Source organism: Triturus cristatus, chromosome 9 (genome assembly GCF_964204655.1).
Source record: "Triturus cristatus chromosome 9, aTriCri1.1, whole genome shotgun sequence".
NCBI classification, from domain to species: domain Eukaryota; kingdom Metazoa; phylum Chordata; class Amphibia; order Caudata; family Salamandridae; genus Triturus; species Triturus cristatus.
Window position 1 is genome coordinate 1,019,801,442 of NC_140592.1, and position 22,937 is coordinate 1,019,824,378.

The 22,937-nt window shown below is 47.3% G+C and overlaps 1 protein-coding gene across 8 annotated transcripts in view; it reads right to left on the minus strand.

Moving 5' to 3' along the window:
• Positions 1-22,937, minus strand: part of TTLL5 (tubulin tyrosine ligase like 5) — a 1,306,640-nt gene that overhangs the window by 1,070,130 nt on the left and 213,573 nt on the right. For all 8 annotated transcript variants that reach the window (XM_085626706.1, XM_085626705.1, XM_085626700.1 and 5 more), the window contains one exon: positions 10,607-10,689. In XM_085626706.1, the coding sequence (XP_085482832.1) occupies positions 10,607-10,689 (83 nt within the window). The remainder of the gene's footprint in view (positions 1-10,606; positions 10,690-22,937) is intronic.

Here is a 22,937-nt window from a genome sequence, read left to right on the forward strand (position 1 = left end):
CCTGAGGGAAATGTTACCGGACCACCTTGATGTAGGAGGGTTAATAGCGAAGACTTTAAAACCTGGAGAGACCATAACTGACTTTCTGGATAGATTGAGGGAATGATGGGGACAAGAGACAGGACAGCCATGGACTGATACGGGCCTGCAAGCATGAGTGGCTCCTCCGCTAAGGCGTAGGAGCATCGCCCCCACTGCTCTCAGAGCAGGAAAAATAAAATGATAACGTCATTATTACCATTTTATTTTTTGTAGGTTCAGAGCTGGGATAGGGTGGGGCGGGGCTGGTGGCACAGGGGGAGGAGTGGTTTGCACGTTCCAAGTGTGCATGAGTGTTTGGCCGGCCGTCTTTGGCAGGCCAAACAGTAATGCAAACTTTGCATGTTCCCCACCTGGCTGCATTACACAGCCTGGTGAGGAACATACCCAGGCTCCCATTCCCCATCTGAGCGCCAAACCATGGTGCTCAGATCCATCAGAATGCTGCACTGCAGCGCTGTGATTGGCTTAGGGGAGGGAGCCTGTGTGCTGGGTTTTTTTTTTTTTTTTTTGTATCCCCGCCATCCCCTTGCCCCTCCACTCTGGGCCAGTACCTGCAAAACCAAGCCCGGGGAGACCCGAATGTCCCCTACACACAGCATCAGGGAAGTCAGTCAGCTACTGCATCACCGCAATGGGGATGAGGTAGTTGGACAAACTAGTGGCAACAGCAACAGACAGGAAATCTAGCATAACAGGGACCCGGGCCACAACAGTAGCAGGGAGGGGTAACTGTCCGGAGAGGCAATGCCTTCGTACAAACACAGAACCCAAATGTGCAGTTAAAACCTCCAATGCGAAGCATCCATTTCATGTGCACCTCACAATTCACTGTACCAAACCTCAAAAGAAGGACCAATGAGACAACATTAGGAGTTCAAGCCTTTACTTGCGTTCTGGAATTCAGGGGTTACTGAATGTGTTTTGTTGATTGGGAATCATTAGAGTCTGCCATTGAGGGTTCCTGCAGGAGTCTAGGCCCCACTCTGTTGCTGATTCTCCCGGGCGGGACTGGCTGACCACACCCCGGGGGTAGGGAAGGCTGACGAGGGGGCAGGGCCCCCTGTCCAGTCCTTAAAAGCAGGCACCTAGGTCCCCATACCTAAAAGTCAATTGGTTCCGAATACCAAGTTGAAAGGACCTCATTCTCGGGCCCTCAGTCCTTCACAGCACCCCAGAAAGCTAGCAGCCTCCAGTCAATGGAGACTCCTTTTAAGTTCCAAAACGAAGCTGTCCTCCAGTGTTGGGATTCAGGTTTCCAGTACGCTCGGGTGAGCCAAGAGCTCGGGATAGCGAAGCCCCATAATCTCCACCGCTCAAGGTCTAACAGGTTGCGAAGCACTGCACGGTACTGAGTCAGTCAGGAGGGGAGGTCTGCCCAAGTAACCAACTGACCCAGTCCTCACCTTTCATTAGACAGATTTCGACAAGTTCTCCAGCAATGTTTTTTCTCCCTCCTCCTCAAAATTTTCCAAGTGTCCAAAGCCTGTTCGCAGGGTCATTCCCTTCCAGAATAACAACAGAAACATGCTGCCGGTTAGAAGCCCCTAGTCACAGCTAGGAAAATACATGGTCCGTGGGAGAGGATGGTGCCAGAGAAAAGGCAGTCTGTAAGTCCATCACAGCTCCATGCGAGATTAGAACACAAGAATCTGCTCACCCTAGAATCAGGCCTAGCAATCAGCCAAATACACAAGGCCTTACACACACCATCTGAAGGAATCAGTAAGTCCAATCTCAAACACCACAATATCGGAACTACACGGAGGCCATGGGTACAGCCTCCCGACCAACTCCATTGTTTTTTCTGATAACATAAAGCAGGAGATCACTTGAAATTTAGGGAAAGCGCCCAAAAGACAGGTAAAAAGAAGCCCAAAACTCAACAAACCATAAAAATTAACACGTCCCATGAACAATAACGCACTTTCAAAAATAGATACCCCAACTGGGGCCACCTGTTGATGCCTCTCTAAAAATGGCGTGAATACAGTCTGGAGAGCGCACCTTTAAAAAAGAAGGCACAGGAACCCCAAAGGAAAATGAGGGCACTTGCAATAATGCACTGTTTTTTAAACTAACCAATGAACGTAGCTCTTATTTAACAGGTTGCCAATTAAACGGCCAAGTGCACCACCGTTTCAGCAGCCACATCAACACCCCAATGGGATCTACAGTGTGTGCATTAAGGACTACAAACTCTTTGTCTTTAACTTTTTGTTTCCAACTTTCCAGTCAAGAACCCCCAATCATCAGATGACTACAAGACATCTCCCCTGGACTCATCCCAAAGATCTGCAATGTTCAATAAGTTATGTATTGTTGCACTTCTATGTACCCTCTGTTTACTATGGGTGTTTCCACATCCATTCATCACCAAAGCATGGCCTAGTCAAGGGGAATCCATCCCAAAGCTATCAAAGCGCTTGCGTAGGGACCTCTCCCACTTCACTTATAATTACATTGAACCCAACACTAGCATTCCACACGCACTGCACAGTGCCCTCCCACAAAACGTTTGTGGTTTCAGCACATGACCACCGTGGCCTCCAAGACAATAGGCAGGTTATGTCATGTCTGTTCGCTGATACCTCACGCGGTAGGCACAGACAGTCTTTACTTATCCCAAGAGGTAGCCCCCGAAAAAGCAAAATGCCATCTTCACCTGTAGCTATGTAGGATTAGGGCCAAGATACAACATAGCAGAGTAGAACCCCATACAGCAATAGTGGACCTGACCCGATACCAGACCAATTCAAGAGCAATGCACCTTTTCACCAAGCCTAGTGACATTCAGACTGAGCTAGATAGGAAGCGCAGGAGAGGCACCTTAGGGGAGGGTATTTTTTGGCCTCAAGACTTTCCAGACAATAGATTCTTGGAGGTAGCAGAGCCACCGCATTAATACATGAACATGTCCACCCCCACTTCCACCTGTGCTCCCAGAATGGCCCTTAGCATATCTGTGGTTGTCTTCTTTAATAACAAATGGACCACTGTCTTGATTCGCCTATCAGATAATACAGCTCTCACACGATGGCTCAACACACACAAGGCGAAGCAGGAGACATAACACAATACAGACAACACCTTTAGAAAAGGGTTATATTTTACAAAATGCAAGGACTCTCTTTTTGAATAAGGCTTGGGGTTTTATTTCACACAATGCTCTCTAACAGAAAGGCTTTCCTAGATGCCAAATGCACAAGGTTCAAATATATATAGAGAGATATATATGTTTATATGCAAGCAATAATAACACACTTGGTAAATACAGCAGTTAAATGCATGAATAATACCAATAAATAAACAAGCAGCAATTAATATGAGATAAGCCTCAAGCAAAAATACTGGAACGTCCTGCAAGTGATCAGAAAGCTATATATACATCAAATGAGTACTTTGGAGGTGCACCTTGACTCACTCACACATCACAAAGAAAACACACAATCACTCACTCACACATCAAATGATCACAGCCACTGGCTCACATCACAATGGCAATAACCAAAACTCAATATATCACCTGGTGCAAACACACTGCATCGGTATCTTAGCCCACTTCTGGCCAGGGGAATTCACAGCCGGTTCAGAGCTCAGCAACCAGGGTCCCACACTCCGAGATAGACGTGTCCGCCCTCGCTCGGATTCCAAAACTCCCAGTTTCCAAGTCAGCAACCCTCAGCTTTAAACACACTAGAAGGTTCGAGAAAGACCTCCTCCCCGTGCCAGAGGAATCTTACCAGAACTGGCCAGGTTCCAAGCAAGCATTCCCATGGCAGGAAGGCGTTCTCACGTTACTTCTCCATTCTCGCATCTTCCAGCCGCTATCTTGACGAAGCTCACAAAGCCTTTCAGAGTACATAAACAATCGCTACACAAAAACAGAAAGACCTTGAATGCGAATAACCCAAACAACTTGCAAGCACTGCAAGGAAGGCAGAGTCAAGAAAAAGGATGACATGAGGCCATGTCAAAGCCAATAGTAAGAACTTCAGAATTCTTATCAATGTACAACACAATGCACATTTCTGCACCATTGCTTATAGATTTGTATACTTCATCTCTCAATGTACAACACCGAGCACATGTGTGCATCACTGTCCACAACACTGCACTTCGAGACCAAAACGTACATTCCACACCTCTCTCTCCCTTTCACGCTTTCAAATGCACATCCCACACGTTCTGCTCTTGGCAAGGCTGTTCTACTCCGTGACAGCTCCCACTGAAAGACAGCAAGATTACAAGAAAGAGAAGCAAGGCATATGCAGGACCGTCGTACATTCAGGCTAGGATAAAATAACACACTAAAGTCAGTTAAAATAATGGTAGTCAAAGGTCATCACAGGGTACCAGACCACAAGAGTGCCTCTAGCAGTACAACCACAGACATGGAGTTCCAGTGTAGGGTCATCCACCTCGATGACGCAAGCGGAAACGAGTCTCGTAGCGGAGGGCTGAACAGCATAGATACTCCATGTCAGGAAATCTGGGATACTGAGGTGACATGGTTAGAAAGTAAGGGGCAACTACTAATTGTGGCACAATACTGCACATTCCAGACATGCAATGGGGCACCTCTATGCTAATGGATACCTACTGGCAATGCAGCGAGTTTGCCTACACTTAGCTCGTCCCCAGGTGGCACGGCTTTTGCTTCCTCGTCACCATACACACCATGACCATGGTCATTCCCGGAGAAGATCTGTCAGAGTTGCACTAACAACGCTATTGCATAAGGCTCTAGCAAAAAAGAACTGCTGAGTATTTTGGCTGGGCTCAGTACAAGGACATTCTGGAAGAATTCTGGCACACAGGTAAATGCAGGAGGGTCCATAAACTTCTTCACAGTGCAGACGGAAGCGAACGCCCGCTGGTTACAAATAACCAGGTGGTAGATGCTCAAGATGATGAACAGCACTGAGCTCGGCCTTAATGCAATCAAGGAATAACTAAGAGCCATCCGCCTTGTGACGATGCAACATCGATCTGTGTTGGACTTAATGACTACAATGGAGGGAGAGGTGTGTGCCAAGATCGGAGTGTCCTGCTGCATGTTTATCCCAGACAATGATCTAGATAAAAGGACTTTGCCATCAAGCATTGCACCATTTACAAAGTCACATGTGTGAGGGAAGTGCCCCAAAGCAGGAACGGTACATAAGCTGGTTTTCCTGGCTCTCCCGGTGGCTAACCAGACTGTACACGTCATTGTTGCCCATTTATATTGTTCTTGTGTGATTGCCTGCAATTGGGGGCTTTCTGCTGTAAAAACGCTGTTTTCAAATTGGGTAGAATGCAAGTAGCTATGAAAATAGTAATAGTCAAATAGTAATAGTCAAAGCTGAAGAACAACAAGACTCAATAATGTGACTGTCATAAAGTATGGGTTAGATAATATAATTGAAGATTCAACTAGAGGGAATGTTAATATTGATCAAATTTATGCCAATATTCCTAAAGATACACTTGCATATACGAGCGAAATCGCATCACTATTAAGAAACTCGCACGTCATGAACTCTCCATCAACCCGACTCAGAAATACGTGGTCAGACAGGCCCTGCAACCTAGGCCTGAGGATACAGATTGACAGGTCACAGGTAGGGTGGCACGTAGCCAGCAGACAAAGGTGCGAACAGGAAACTCAGGTCAATCTCCAGATAAGTGCAGATAAGTGCAGCAACAGCACAATGGTCCAGGGAGATTGGCCCCATTAAAGCACACATGACCAGAGGGATGGGCGCCTTCCCAAAACATCAAAAAGTCAGATGCCACGATGCCACATAAAGTTAGGAACACATAGCCAATTAGGACACAGCACACACTGGCCCCCATTGTGTCCACGCAAAGTCGAGGACCACCTGCATTTGTTATCAGGGGCCTTATTTATGGCTCCACAGAAAATGTCCGGATTGTTTTACCAAAAAAGGTTGGAAGTACTTTATGACACCCAAAAACAGTATAAAGACTTTTTCAAATTGATTGTACTTTGAGAGAGTCCTCTTAATCGCTTCTGTAACTGTGCTCCTGGCCTAAGTGTTTAATTAAACCAACTGTTCCTGTTTTGCCAAACACCGCTTGTCTTTTGTTTTTCAAGGTAAACTCATATTCGAGCAACAATGTAACCTGTAGCTAGACCTAGATTAAGAACAAGTTACTTACCTTCGGTAACAATGTTTCTGTAAGAAACATTAGTTAGTTAGATTCCTCACCTTAGAATATCCCCAGGCGTCAGGCTGGATCCGGAAAGATTTTTCGACAGCAATACCCCTTGCGCGTCGCTAGGCGTCGTCTGTGGCTCCGCGTCCGTCGGCGGCGTCGTGCGCCGGATTGACGTCGTCGGAGTACTTAGACGCCGCCCTTGCGTGCTGACGTCAGTTCTTGTACATAGCTTTCCACACCAGGAACGCAGAGCCATGCAAGAGACCGACACTGGTGCCAAAAAAGTCTAGGGACCTGAAAAGGATAACCTTAGCCCTAAATGTCGGTTCGCAGAACGGGGAGGATGGGTGGGTCGGTGAGGAATCTAACTAACTAATGTTACCGAAGGTAAGTAACTTGTTCATCTGAAAGAAACACCTGGACTACCTCGAAACACGTGTCCAGGGATGGCTAACGCGACACTCATTTTCATTTTAAACTTTAGGCATAGGCGTACCCGCCGACGCTACTTCATGGACCACAATTCTTTGGGGTAACACGCTGGTAGGACTAGCAGAGTGCGGCCAATCGGATTTTTATCTGAAAGAAACACGTTAGTTAGATTACTCACCTTAGAATAGATACCCCAGCAATACCAACCCCGGTGGTGGGTCTGCGAACCAAGATTACACCAGAAAGTCCTGGAGAACAGAGCGGCCAAAGAAGCCGTCTCTCCGGACTTGGCTGTCCAGGCAATAATGCTTGGCAAACGTGTGCAGCGAGGCCCACGTTGCTGCCTGACAGATGTCCTGCAAGGGGACTCCCCGACCCAGGGCAGTCGTCACCGCCGTGGCCCGAGTGGAATGGGCCCTCAACCCAACAGGAGGTTCCTTTTTAGCTAAGGAGTAACAAGCTTTGATGCACATAATGACCCACCGAGAGATGGTTCGCTTGTGCACCGCCCGCCCCTTCTTAGCGCCCACGTAGCCAGCAAAGAGTTAGTCGTCCACCCGGAACTGCTTGGTGCAGTCCAAATAAAAGGACAGCGCCCGTTTTGGGTCCAGACGGTGGAGCCGCTCTTACTCTTTCGAGGGATACGGAGGCGGAAAGAAGGTGGGCAGCGTAACAGACTGCCCGATGTGAAAGGCAGTCACAACCTTAGGAAGGAAGGAAGGGCGAGTGCGGAGCACAACCTTGTCCGGATGAATAGGAAGGAAAGGAGGCTTAGAAGAGAGAGCCTGGAGCTCACTCACCCTTCTAGCAGAGGTGATGGCTACCAGGAAAGCAGTCTTAAGCGTCAAGAAACGAAGAGGACAATTATGAAGTGGCTCAAAGGGAGCGCACATCAGATATGTCAAAACCAGATTCAAATCCCACTGAGGCATTACGAAAGGGACAGGAGGAAACATGTGAGTAATGCCCTTAAGGAATCGAGAAACAACAGGGGATTTGAAGAGAGAAGGCTGATCAGGAAGCAGAAGGAAGGCAGAGATAGCAGAAATATAACCTTTAAGAGTGCCCAGAGCAGAGCCCTGCTGGGCCAAAGAAAGAAGGAAGAAGAGAACCTCAGAAAGAGGGGCGGAAAGGGGATCCACAGCCTTTGCTGTGCACCATGCCACAAATTTGTTCCACCTACAGGCGTATACCATTTTAGTGGAGGGACGCCTGGCTGCCAGAATCACATCGCAGACTTCAGGAGGCAAGTCAAATGGCATCAACTGTCGCCGCTCAATCTCCACGCATGGAGGTGAGGGGGCGCCCCTTCCTTGGCCCACGTAAGGGTCGAAAGGCAGAAGTTTGCGGTCGCGGCCCCGAGAGGCCAAAGGACTTGGCCGTAGCCCGGGAGTCCTTGAAGTGCACTAGCACCAGCGCACTATCCGCCTTCTCGCCAAAAAGGCGAGTGCCATCAAAGGGCATATCCATGAGGGTGCTCTGGACATCCCATGAGAAAGACGTGGACCGCAGCCAGGCGTGGCGGCAGAGCGCCACCATGGTTGACATCGCCCTGCCCAGCGAGTTCGTAGTGTCTAGTCCACATCGAATAGCATGTCGTGCTGCATCCCGCCCGTCGGCAAGAGCCTGGGTGAGCCGCTTCCGGGCCTCCTCCGGACACTGGGGCAGCACGTCCTCCACCGTATCCCACAGAGAGTGGGAATAACGGTCCAAGAGGAAAGCGGTGTTCAAGGACCGCAGTCCCAAACTAAGGGAAGAGAACAGCTTCTTACCGAACTGTTCCAGCCTCTTGAATTCCCGATCTGGAGGAGCGGACGGGAAGGAGGATTGGGAAGTAGAGGCCTGGATAACCAGGCTCTCGGGTGTGGGGTGTTGGGACAGAAAACTAGGGTCGCCCGGAGCAGGGCGGTGACGCCGGTCCACGTTCTGATCCACAGGAGGTACTGTGGAGGGCTTGGACAGGTGCCCTTCAGAACGTCCACTAGTGCCTCATTGAACTGCAGCAGAGGTTTCGAGGAGCTTGATGACGGTTTAAGCACTTCAGTGAGGAGGTTAGTCCACACGGCCACAGAAGGCAGCTCCAACCCAAGGGCTTCGGCCGCCTTGCGCAGCACCACTGAAAATGCAGCACACCTTCCTCCGAAGCCACAGTCGGAGGAGAGATGAAATCAGTGTCCGGGGAGGTGTCCATACCACTGGCATCCCCCAGCTCATCTGCCCAGTCCTGAGATAAGTTGGCCTACATGGCCAGAGGGTCCTCAGACCCCTCCCAGTCGCCCCCGTCATCCGATTCTTGATAAACAGGGGGAATAATCGGAGCCGGACGGTAGATGAAATTGTCATCCATCGGCGTCGGCTGCGGCGCCTGGATCTGGGCTGAACCAGTGAACGGCATCGTCCGGAGAAGGCGCCGGGTGTGGAACCGGTGTCGGCACCGGCAGAGGAGGCGTCTTGAGGTCGACCGGCACCGACTGAGATCCAGGCCTGGATCCCACGGGGACCTACTGTGTCGGGACCGAAGTCGGCGAAGTCGGCTCGCTAGGTCACCCAGTCGAGCTCGCGTGGCCCGAAGGCGCGCCGGCAGGCGTCGACGGCGGAGCCAGGCCCCTCATGGCCGAGAGGAAGGCACTGATCTCCGCCGGAGTCGCGTCAGTCCCAGGGACCGGTGGGTATGGGGAAGGACGCGGCTCCGATGGAGCCGCGGGGGTGGTACCACCCGGACCCTCGACCGAGTCGCGCGACCGGAGAGGGGAGTCCGAAGAGCGATATCGCCTCTTGGACTTCTTAGCATGCTTCGACTTACCCGAAGACTTCGACCCCGACGAGCGGTGGTGGTGGCTGCGGCTCCGCGACCGGTCCTTCGACCTCCTCCTGGACCGGGACCGTGAACGGTCCTGTGTTGGAGCTCGAGAAGCTTATGGGACCGCTCCCGCCTAGCCTTCGAGGTCAAGGCCTGGCAGCAGAGGCACGACTCCGCATCGTGGCCGTCCCCAAGGCAGTAAAGGCACCGGCGGTGGTGGTCCGTCACCGACATCAGTCGATGACAGGAGTCACAGGCTTTAAACCCGGGCATCCTACCGGCACCAGTTCAAATCGAGTTGACAAAAGAGTCCAAAAAGTTTTAGTCAAAAAGTGACTAAAGGGGTAAGCTCTTCCCGGATCGGCGCTGTCTGGGGCGGAAAAAATAACTGACGTCAGCGCGCGAGAGCGGCGTCTAAGTACTCTGACAACGTCATTCCGGCGCACGACGCCGACGACGGACGCGGAGCCGCAGACGACGCCTAGCGACGCGCAAGGGGTATTGCTGACGAAAAATCTTTCCGGATCCAGCCTGACGCCTGGGGATATTCTAAGCTGAGGAATCTAACTAACGTGTTTCTTTCAGATATGCCCTTTTGCAATCGCAAATCCTGCAATTAGCAAAATTACATCGTCTGCACCCGCCAAAGGGCTTTTCTATGTACAAAAGCTCTTTTACTAGTCATAAAATTATTTCCAACTCGTAAAAGGGGTTTTGCAATCCTTTCCGATCCACCAACAGGAAAGGCCATGAAAGGAGAGTCCTCTTCCTATTTCTAATTCGGAAAGGAATGTATCAATGGTTTATGACTGCAATCACGATCACAAACCATTGATGAGTTACCGACCTCGAAGTTGGAGTGCTAATTGATTTGCAAATGCAGGAGGGGTCCTGTTAGGTCCCCTTCCCATGGCCAATCGTGTTGGCAGCCTAGGGTCGAGTAGGTAGTGGTTCAAAGGACAACTGCCTCTACCTCCGAAGTTTTCCAAAACAATTTTTTCGAAGCAGTTCCTTTAAGGAAAACGGGCTGTGTGTTTTTTTAGAATGCTATCATAGATATAGTGGTATGCAGTCCCTTACAGGCAAAAATCACTGTGATGGCAGCCAATCACAGGGGGCCACAAATTGCAATCCTGCTTACTGAATATTATGTTATGTCACACTCACCGAGTTAATCAGGTACACTCCCCTCCCTCGAGAAGATGCCACTGGCTTCACGATCCAGGGACCCCGGTCCTTTGCAAATGCATCTAGCCAAAAAGAAATAGGAGAAATAAAGTTAACATTAAGCAGGGAGTAAAAAAGATGAATTGCATAAAAAGATAAAACTAGGTAAACAATATGGTGAAAGTTTCGGAACAGACTCCTGGTAAGAGACTCTTCAAATAAAAATATGTCTTACTTGTAATGTCAGCTGTCCGTCATTATCTCAATTGAATTCACAAAAAAGTAGTTGCTATGCCTACAAGCAGAATTCATAGACACATTTTACAGAGTGCCTAAAATTTTCTTTAAAAAAAAAACCCTTTCTAGAAAAAAATTAAAAGATTTATCTATCAGAAGGGAAACATTAGATATATCTTTTTTTTTTAATACTAAAGTTGCACTACAAAAGCAACTTTAGTAAATCACAGCAGTGACAATTATTTTAATTCCTCTTAAAAAAAGGCAATCAGTGTAGGGAATGAGGCCGGATAGATAGCAGCCTCTGCAAACGCTCTACAACTTCAAATGCCCACGATTAAAAAGTAGAATCGCAAATAACTCTCCTTGTTCATAGGATATTCATTGGCATGTGTCATTTATTTATTTATATATTTACAAGTTTATTCGAGGCTGCAGGCCACCTTATAAAGGTAGAACATCAACCCAATCTATACACAGCATCTTAAAATACATCAGCTTTGGCAATAATTACATAATTTATCAATAATTACAAGTAAGAACTTACTTCGAGAGACACAGAAACAACTGGAAAACTAAAGGCACATCTAATCACATCAGCACACATTAGTCAGCAGCAAAACAAAATACATTTAGAAAGGTGAACCACAAAGTCGGCATTGTCTGAGCTCTTAAGGGACCATCAGACCCTATGGTTCCATATAGCAGCAAAAGACAAAATCAACCCAAGTACATTTAAGAATTTGTAACGGGCATCTAAATAGGTCAGAAGTATCTAGGTATTACTACACAGTAAACAAGTAATAAAACAATTTAGCCGTCTTAGACAGTAAGTCAGCCTCAACAGAGCTCAGAGGCAGTCTTCATAAATAGGTCCTTAACAGCATGATATGATACAGACGTACTATCCAAAATGCACTCCAGCTTTATGCAAAAGTCAGTAAAATAACTATAATTTCCATCAATGGTAGCCGTGAATTAAGAGCAAACATAATACAAAGAGCACTGATGGGGAAAAGCTTGGCAGAGAAATACCAATCCAAAGCAAGATATGATACACTCTACCAGCTAGAGTCTAATCAGTTTAATAATAGGAGTAGCTTTTTATGACTAACAGCTTTTAACACACCAGGAATCTCAACTATTTCTGATGTAGAATATGTATGGATATGTTAAAGTATGCATTATCTACGTCTAAGGATGCCAGGTAATCACCTCCAGTGAGAACCTCAAGGATGTTCTAGGAAAGGCACCATTTTGAAGCCTAGTGTTTTGATAAATGTACGGACAGCCCTCAGGTTAAATTCTCTTAATTTTTCCCAGAACAAGAGGAACTCTGATTAAACCCTTGATTTCTTTGTGCTTCCTGTATAGGCTACCGCATGCTTGGGGAAGAACTTTAGGATTTCTTTTTGCAAGTTTCCTGGATGAAAATTACTTTTTAGGCGGTAGAGAAAGTGGTCTGGTGGTGAAGTCTACTGATTGTCCGTACTGAGTAATATCCCTAACCCAACAATTTGAGGAGATTTTCTGCCAGGGTGGAAAGAACATTAGATTTCCCCCCTGCTGCCATGGATATCGGAAGGGGTAATCATGACCAATAGTCAAGTTTGGCAAGGTTGGTCTTGACCTCTACTGAATGAGGCCACTCATCCCTTTCATCGTCTGTTTGATGACTGACATTGTTTCCAATATTTGAACCAAGACTTGCCTCTTGGGAGTAGTCTTGCATGCATTAACAAAAAATAGAGGGATGCTAGTAGCCACCTCTTTGCCTGTAGGGTTGTTGGACAGGGTTTGTTTGCTTCTGGAGAGTGCCCAATGAATGGGCATTAACAGTGTATGCTTTGATGGCTTGTAGATTATCATCTACATCAGCGATTCTTAGCCTTTTGACTTTTGTGGACATCAAGTTAATCGTTACTGGAATCCGAGGATCCCCACTGAGACATTATTGGAAGCCAGGGAACCCCGGTCTCAGCAGTTTCTATGATTTGAACCTCAAAACAATACACACAAAAAAAGTATACATCATACAAATGCTCAAATATTGAAATATTTAGTTTAATTCACAAATATACAAAAGCGTTTTCACATTTTCAGTTTTGCTTCGTTATTTATATACTTCATTAATTTTAATACTATTTAGTTTTGTAAAACAGTTGCGGACTCCCTGAGTAGGCCTCACGGACCCCTAGGGTTTCTCGGCCCATAGGTTTAGAACCACTGAGCTACATGTTTGTCAAAAGGTTTTCACCATCAAAGGGCACATCCAAGACTTTAGACTGCGCCTTAGATCTAGATGACATGCTGTAAAGCCATTCAAACCGCCTAGGAAGTGTTCCTCTTGACATTTGGAGAAAGGTGATGTTAAATGCATCCAACGAGGCATCGATAAGGGCTAAGGATGTGAGTTCTCCCTCCTTCACAGTAGCGGTTTCTTGAGAATGGCCGACTTTCGGTAATTTATCAAAACAAATTTTTGTGTCACAGTTGTCTACATGTTTTGCCCACTGTATTCAGACAGTTGCCTTTTCTGTCTAGGGGTATAGTACAAGGAACTGTAGAGCTGCATCAGAGGGGCTGTGCATCAGCACAGATGACAGCCTGTTTTTATGATTCAAGAACAAGTAGAAAGTATCCTCAGCCTTATAACTTTGCTCATTACAAGCCACTGATATAGATGTAGTGGCTTCGTTTTCCATAGAAGAGAGACCGTCCTCCTAAAGATGATCCAAAATTGGGATGACCCACCTAGCCTTATCCTCCAAGTAGAAACAAAACTCGTTTTGACTACTGTCTGTATTGGAATATGTATTACATTTCTATTTCTGCAGCACATTTCTGTTTGGGGCTCCCCTTCCTGAGCCATTGTAGACGCCAGGGACCCCATCCCCAGGGCTGAAATTAATTTTAAAGGGTGTGGGTGGGGCACACAGCTCACCTCCCTGAGCCTTGAAGGCCCAGGGGATCCCATCACTCAGGGCCGGCTCACCTACTGTGTCCTGGGAAGCCCACCCCCATGTCACAGTAGTTTCTCAAACATGTTGTTTGCTCCCAAGCGGGGAGCCGGCTGAGGACGTAGGGGTCCCGGGGCTCCCCCTGCAGCCCCCAATGTGTTGTTTGTGGGGACCCCAGGTGCTAACCGACCTCCTACAAAGAGAGGCCCTTGGGGATGGGTCCCCAAGGCCAAAATAGGATTAGTGAGGGAGGCTTCCCTCCTCCTTTTTAGGTTGCACCTAGCAGCAGCGCGCACGCCCTGCTCGCTCTGCGAGGCAAGCTGTAGTCGAGTATGTTGTGGAAGCCTCGACCACTCTCCTCCCATATTTTTCACTGGCTGGTGTCATTGTCCTTGGTAAATGCTGCCTTCTGATTGATTATGAGGCTTGTTTGACCCTCCTTGTTACCGCCTTGTTGCTGATTGTTACCTTCCATGAGGACTGGATCTTTTACATGTGGCGTTACACGTCTCCCTCATAAGTTGGTAAGCACTTTTTTCTTTAATGACCGTCCCGTTTCCACCCACGACATCTCAACAGGCCCTCTGGTTTTACTTATGTATATATTTCAATTTTAGCGCATCCGCTTTAACTATAGCGGACGTGCTTATTTATTTACTTAATACCTGGCCACTTTCGTAATTTAATTATTTAAATTATAGCGCGTAAGCTGTAACTATAGCAGACACGCTTATTTATTTATTTTATAAAGAGTGCAGGCTGCTTTCGTTAGGGCCGAGCGGAGGGGTTGGGGGGGCACAACGCACAGCACTGGTGGGCATGCCAAAACACACAGCACTGCTATTTTCACTCCTCCACTGAAGAAGGAAAAAAAACATTTGCAACGTAATAGGACTTGCATTTACGCATGTTCAAGCTATTGGCATTGTAAATGACAATGCCTTTTATTTATGTTTAAAAAAACTAAAATTAAATTAAAGGCATTGTCATTTACAATGCCAATAGCTCAAACTCGCGTAAATGCGAGACCTATTGCATTGCAAATGCTTATTATTATATTTTCCCCCGGGGATGGGGTCCTGTGGTTCAATAAGGCTTGTGGAGGGGGCCTTAATGCCCCTCCCCTTTTTCTAATTGTGTTTGGCCTTGGGGCATGGGGTCAATGGGGCCAAGAAGCCTCGGGGTGCGCACGGCCTCCCTTTTTGGAAAATTGTATTTGGTCCTGGGGGATGGGGTCCCGGGGCCTATTAATGCCCGGGGAGGGTGGCTGCACACCCCCCTAACCTTAGAATTTGATCCCGGGGGATGGTGTCCCTGGGGCCCAAGAGGGCTTGGGGAGGGCGGCACATGCCCCCTCTCACCAGTTTAATAGTATACTCCTCCAGGGAATGGGGCACCCGGAGCCTTTTCGGGTTTGGGAAGGGGGTCATGCGGCCACTGTCCCTTTTTATTGGAATTAAGGCTCAGGAACGGGGCGTATATTTGTTTTGCTCCCAGGGATCAGGTAATTTGAGATTTCATCAGTGATGTCAATTATGTCATGACAGATGTAATATGTGAGGTCATAAGCAGTGCATGGCGGGGGCACAAGTTATAGTTAAGTTATAGTCTGCCAGACATAGTTAAGTTATAGTCTGCTACCATTAACTAGTGAATTTCTGTGGTTTATTGAGTTCAAAACATTGTTGTCACTGACATATTCACCCAACTATAATGTCACTTTGTTTGTTTTTTCAGTGTGTGTGTGTGTGTGTGTGTGTGTACACTCAAACACACGTATACTTACTTACATATACACACACACCAAGGATCTGGGTAAAAAGGTTTCCCGAATGGAACAAACAGCGGATGAATTTGGCACATTTTCGGGGTACCTGATAAACAAAGCTAAGACAGAGATAATGGTCTGGAATATGAGCAACACTACCTGTAGAATCCAACTCAAGCTGAGGTACTTGGGCATCATGATTATGCCAAAATTAGAAGATCTATCTAAAGATAACCTTAAAAGGGTGATGAAAGAAATAAATGGGCTGTTTAAGAAATGGTAGAGCCTGCACTTAACCATATATGGCAGAGTCAACTTAAATAAAATGTGAATCCACCCCAAACGTACCTTTTTATTATTGGATACCATTCCTCTCCCTTTTCCTAAAGACCAGAATGCAAAAATCCAAGATAAGCTAGGAAACTTTATTTGGGCCTCTAAAGGAGGTAGAATTGTATGTGAGAAGGAAGCTAGCAAAAGGAGGCCTGGCACTTCCGAGTTCTGATGTACTGTTATGTATTTCAATTTAGAACTGTAGGTTGCTACTAGCACAACCCGATGATTTATGTAGGGAGAAACAGTTTGAAGTCACTGATTGCGGATTTATTCAGAGGCACCTAGATTCTCTCCATTTCATTCAGATGAATTATTGCTCAGATGGCTAAAGACAGAAGTGGTATCCAATTGAAACATATTTAAGGGCGAATGAGGACTTAACAAAAAAGGCACAATCTATCAGATTATGACATTCATGAGGTCCCTAGCTTGAGAATCTTGTGAAACGTGGTCCTGATCCTGTCCCTTAGAAGTAACATTAGGATCACAATTCAGGTTTATGATTATCCAGGGACTGTAAGTCTTCTCCCTAGTCATCGTCAGCAAAATCCCCTTGATCACAACATATGTTATCATCAGAATCTGAGGACTCATCATAGGTGTCTTGTGATCACTCATGCGATGACCCAGGAAAGACAGGATTCTGCTGAGGAACAAAAGCTGTATCAACATCTGGAGGCTGTGTAGCAGGAGGCAGTGGAGGTTAAGGAGAAACCACTAGCTGTGGCCATAGAGGTAAAATCTTGAAGCATATGCTTCAGTAAACCGAAAACATTTGCAGGCACCTAGGCAATTGGTGAGGTAGGAAAAGCGGACTGGCCTCTGAAGAGTGGTCTTTCCTTTTGTTGGCAATAATAACCTTCTTTGTCCTCTGTATCACCATGGATAAATTGTCCTAATTAATGATGGGATTCGATTGAAGCCATGCTACTGAACATATACTCCCTACTTAAAAACAAACTAGCTGTCAGAGATTTAATCAGAGAACATGAGTTAAACTTCGCTTTTTTTCTTTTTTACAGAAACCTCACTCAAATATAGCCCAAGATCAGGTCTGGCAATCATGGTTCCAAGAGATTAGAAAACAGTGCAGGCAGATGGTGAACCTAGGATGAGAAGAGGGGTAGCTATTATTATTAAAAAATAAGATCTCCTCTATCAGTCTTGTTCTACTCTCTAATAGCAAGTTAAGGCCGGTTTCACATTTACAATACCTACCTACACACACACATATATTTATACACATATTGCAATGCTGGTGTATATAAGTGTGTGTGTGGGTATATATGTGTGTGTGTGTGTGAAGTTCGATGTTTTCTCACAGAAAAATGATTTCATTAGAAAAATATTACTGCGAAACCATGCATTTTTTTTATAATTTTAGTAAAACGTGGTATATTTGTACATAATGAAAACTTGATTCCTTAACTGGGATTTGAAATGGCCTACACTTCTGTTTCCCGTTGTTAACTTATTCATTTGAAGATTGAATGTTCTTGCTAAGTACAACAAAATAATATGGTTTACTTATTCCAGTTTTTTTAAAATTATTAAAAATACCATTTGCAATTTCATTGCATGTCCTTAAATTATCTTTCCTTCAAAATGCTTCCTTTAATTTTCAATTTGATTATATTTCTTTAATATTGCTTTTCCATGATTTGGTTTCCTCCAATTTGAGTTCTTAACTTTCATTTTGCAATTCATTCATATACATCACCCACAGACGCTCACCCAGGCTTACTCATGCCTAATATTCACACACCCTGCAAGCCAAGCACAAGCTAGTATAGACAACAGGACTCCCAATACACCAAGTTCTATCCTTCTTGGAACCCGGATTCACCTTACTGCCCTCAGTTAGCCAAAGATGATCATTGCCTATGGAAACAAAATGCCTGTTGGACAGAAAAGTCCTTCGCTGAACTGTACTGAAGTCTGGATCCCTTATGTTGTTTTTTTGTTGCCGCAGGCAAACACAATCCGTGTGCACGTGTGCGCCATGAGATAGGTATGCCTCACAAATTGCAGTCTTGTTCGCTCGGGAGGGGTGCCAAAGCGCTAAGCTAATAGTGGGGAAAGGCTACTGCCTTTACCAGGAGTTAAGCTGCATGAGAGTGGTGGTGGCAGTATACTGTGTAGTGATCAATAGGAGTGAACAGGTCCTTAACCTGTGTAATTGAAGTGAGGCCTACAGGCTCACTCATTTAAAGCTCTGCTGCTGTGTGCTTGACACACCCTTGGCATACATCGGTTCGGTGTGTAGTGCTACGCAGTGCAAGTGTGGTGTACATGTGCTGGGTGTATGTGTACCTGTGAAAGGCAGAAGCTAAAGTCCGCCCGCCATCCTAATGGGCCCCCTAGTGATTCCCTAGGCCTGTGATTTGGGGCTATCGGATTTGGAGTGGCTCCGGGTGTGATGGACTGCTTTCTGCTCAAGAGAGGGTACAGGAGTGGGCACTCCAAAGGGAAGAAGACCCCCAACATAAACTTCAAAGACTCAGACTCTAAATCAGGTTTTCTGTCTGAAAATGGACTATAGAAAGGGGAGCTTGAAACCCCAAGAATTGTCAGCTGTCAAGCACCAAGTCAGGCTGTGCGAGAACCATAAGCTCTGACAGACTTCTTCCTGGGACTGGGGACAAAGGCCTACCGGTCTCCCTGCTGGGTAAGGGGACATCTCCTAGGGAGTCCAGGATCACCTGCCCTACAGCCTTGAGCAATAGTGCCTGCCTGCTTGCCAAGACTAGTGATGAATAGGAAAGTGTTGGCGGGAGCGAGGCCCAGTGGGGAATCCTGGTCAGTGGATTTCGTAAGCGAGGTGTGAAGAGACAGCTGCTGCACTGACCGGGTCATTGCCCATGTGCAGGGAAAGTGAGCGACCCTTGTATGCCATTGTGAAATGAGCCGTGCTGCACTGAATGGGTCATCATCGCCCATGTGCAGTGAGAAGCTGGAGAACCCGTATGCCGGGTGGGGCTGCCGTGAAGAGATTGCCATGCCAAGCAGCCTTCAATTTATGTATATATGGACATTCAAGGCTGCATTGCATTTATAATAGATGAAAGTCCCCTGTCTACAAACATTCAAGCACATGGCTCAGGACCCAAACACATTTCTCAGGTAGAGTCGCTGCAAAGGTCCCTTGAGAAAGGGGTCTCCAATTCTTAGGGGGAAAAAGGAAGTATTGCTGAAAAGCAGGTGTATGCAGTCACATATCTTCCAAAGCTCATTATCCATAGGTATGTATAATATATGAGTGAGAAAAATTGCTCTGTAAAAGAATGTCCCAGGTGTTTCTAGCAGCCAATAGGCACTTTTATAACAAGTACCTGTTCCAGCCAGGGGCGCCTTCTCCACTAGGGCGGAGGAGCGTCACCCCACTGCTTTCTCGCAGTGTGAGAAGCAGAAACATAAAATGGTAATAACTTTCAGTTATTACCAATTTATATTTGGTTGCGGGTGGGCGGGGCTGCTCTCCGAGCAGCTTGGGCAGGGTGGGAGTGGTGTGCCCACTCCTGAGGATGCAATGACTGTTTGGTTGGCCCACTGGGGCAGCCCAAACCAGTCATGCACACTCTGGAGAATATGGCTTCCCTGTAAGCCCCAGGTTGGGCGGCGTCCCCACCAATCACAAAGCTGCTTGCAGCATTGTGATCAGTTTAGGGGTGGGTCCAGATGGAGCCTGGCTGCCTGCTTCCTGTTCCTGCTTTTTTAAATTAAATTACCCCCCCCCCCGCATGACCTTCCCCCTCCTCGTACGACTCACACCACCCACGAGCCATGCCGGCCGCGACTGGTTCCAGCTGCAACTTGCCTATAGCTTGGTGAAACAGAGCACTGGTTTTAGTTTGTCTGAGCTTCTGTATTTGGAGATGGCTGATGCTTTTTTAGGACTCGCCTAGGCAGTGCTTGTACATTATCTTCGAGACATGCTTTATCTAAGCTATGGACTTGAAAAAACAACAATCCTTTTCATTGGTTCCTGTTGCTCTCTGTTAGAAATGCAGGCTTTTCAGTGGTAAATACACTTAGTAGTTCCTCCTTTTGGAATTGTGTATCCTCCCAAAGAGGACTGTCCCTCTTACATGTGTTCTTACTGTTCAGGTTATTTATACTTCGAGAGAACTCTTTTTTTTTTTTAGTTGGCCTGCCTCTTTTCTCGTTAACTGTTTGTTTACATGAGCAATGAAACATCATTCACATCATTTGCTTGCCATCGCTTTATCTCCCTGTTCCTCCTCTCACCCCCCACAACATTGCTTCACGTTCATTAAACTTCCCGTGCTTCCCCCACAACACTGCTCGAAGGCCCCCACCATCCCTTCCAGGCCCCTGCTGTTTTGCTTTTTTGTTACTTTACAAAGCTTTTATTTATATAGCACACCTAGCCATGGGCTTGGAGAAATTAAACTATCAGCCCATTATATGAGGATGTTGAGCCTGTCAGTAGACTCGAACACAGATCCCCAGCTCACCAGTCAGCATTTCTCACCGCTGTGCTATATACTTTGCCTAGCCATGTTGCAGGGGATAGTACCATATGTGGCCAAAAGAGGTCCCAACGGACACCTAGTGACAGCCTGTGGTATTGCACCCTCAAAACACTGCTTGTCTTAACGTGGAGTCGGAAGTGCCATTTTCACTTCCAGCGATACGGCACCAGTGCAGGTGTACTACATTAAAAAAAAAACACAACAGAGTTCTTTATTTGATAAAGGTGGGGAGGGCATATCTATTGTATAGGTAAAAAAAAATTGTCATTTTTAAAACCAATAGCTCCAACTCCAACAAATGCAAGACCTATTGCATTTCCAATGCTTGTTTTTAGCCAGGCAACTGCAAGCATCATCTAACCTACTAGTGTCTTAACTGCAGTAGGACACTATGTCACTTTATGACATCTGACTGCTCTGGGTCTTTCCAGTCCCAAGATAAGAAAATCTGTCACTCTGTCACTGTCACGTCCCAGCGTAGATAGCGGGAGGAACACATTAGGTATGAATGGGAGTGTGTTTGTTTGCGCTGCTTCGCTGAGAACTACTTTTCCCATGAGTCTGTGGGCCGCGTCATAGCAATGACGGCAGGAACGTACTTAAGCACCGCCCACAGGCTACCAGGTGCTTGCCAATCAAGTCCTTCCGAGTCGCTTGCTATTGTTACCGGCTGCGCGGTCGGGGACCCGCGACCCGTATTTCCAGTGGATCATATTGCCCCAAGGAGTACAGGATACGCTGCTAGCCCCGCCAACTTTCCGTTCTTTTTGACGGCGAAATCGTAAGACGCGCTGTGACTGCGTCTAGAGACGATGCTCGGCTCCTTCCCCCTAGAGCGGGTACCCGATGCGCGCAATCCCTACAACAACCAGGAGGAGCGCAACGGTGAGCTGGCGCTCACGCCCGCCTTGTGATCAGGACTCCTGTCCTCTGTTGTGACTTCGTAGGTAGTAACGAGCCAACGCTCGTCGGAGAGCCGCCTGAAAGGCTCGGATACGTTTTAAGTTTCCTTCCGTTGTTTTGTGGGGAATTGTACAGCAACTGCTTCTCAGATGAAGTCCTGCCAGCGCTCTCGGACATTGGGGGACTCCCTAGCGACGCTATCACCCCTTCTAATAGGGGGAGACCTAGTGGGCATCGCCTAGAAGCGCTCTGAATACCACGGAGGTCCCAAGCTGTCCAGCGTCCTGTCTCCTGCTCCAAGGACCTTCCACAGCTAAGTGCCATTCCTGTTTGTGTGTGTGCTGTTACAGACATCTATGCGTGCTTTACGCAGGTGTCTCATTCCTTGGTTCTCTTAAACCCAGTATATCGTGCATTAAGAGGTGTGCAGCTGATTCGCCACGCAAGTGTGCCTTCCTACATGCATGATAGCGCGCTGCTTCCTGGGGAGGTTGTTAGCTTACGTGTGTTGTGTCTTTTTTGTTTCACTGCAGGGAACACGGGGTAGGCAGTTGGAGGTCCCGAACTGAACTGAGGTCCACGCCACGCGTCTTCCCCCCTTGGATGTGATTTCGCAGCTGCACGGTTTTGTTTCCTTTCATCCCTTTTTTCCCTTTCCCCCGTTATGGAGCAGTCTGTAGAGTGACGTTTATCCCTCTTCAAGGGCTGCTCCGTGAAGGGGATAGGGTTACCACGCATCATCCCTCGCTCCCGCTGTATACGGCTTGAAAAGGTTAGTGGTATGACAGTCACTAGACCTCTATGTGCTGTTAATGCATAGAATCCTGTAATATGTACCAAGATCGTAGGTCTATTCTGTCGCAACACCAGCTTATGGCAGACTTGTCAAATAATATAAAGAGAAGGGGTTCTGAGGTTGTGGGGTTAGTGCAACTGAGACTGCTCTGTAAACAGCTGAGCAGGGCTTCGGGCCATATATATATATTTTTTTTAAACTTTCTTTATTGGCATTTATAGATAGGAAAACACATAGGCAAATGCGGTATCACCATGATCACAGATAATCACATTGCGAGTGCGCCCAGACACAGTTCTTACAGTCTAGCAGCCTCTCGGCCCTACAGGCCGTACATCTCTGTCCTGAGTGGGGCTGCAGATGTGTGCCCGGGTCCAGCCTCTGAGTGTGCCCTACTGGAGTGTGCCATGATCGCCTCGCGGCAGGGGTGCCGTGCAGTGTGACTGTACCCCCTGTAAGGGGCGTCGCAGAGGCTATGGAAGTGCGGCCATTGAATAACCACGAACTAACTGGGGGTCGAGAACCAGGGAAAGGGGGGTGCACTGTGTCGCCCATCGGGTGTACTAATAGCTGCGCACTCTAGGGGTCGGACCATCATGTGGGGGGGGCCGGTGTGGTCGTGGACACGGAGATGGGGAGGGGGGCGGGGGGGGGGGGGGGGTCAGGAGCTTTGTGCCTGGCCTATGAGGACTCCGATTGTGGGGCCTGTGGTGGCAACCCCTGCGAGACACCGGGTGCTGGACCTGCCTGCGCATCACCCAGGGTGGATTCTGGAGTGGCAGGCGCCCCCGAGGGGTCTATCAGTCCCGAGCTCGCCGCAGCCTCAGTTTCCTGC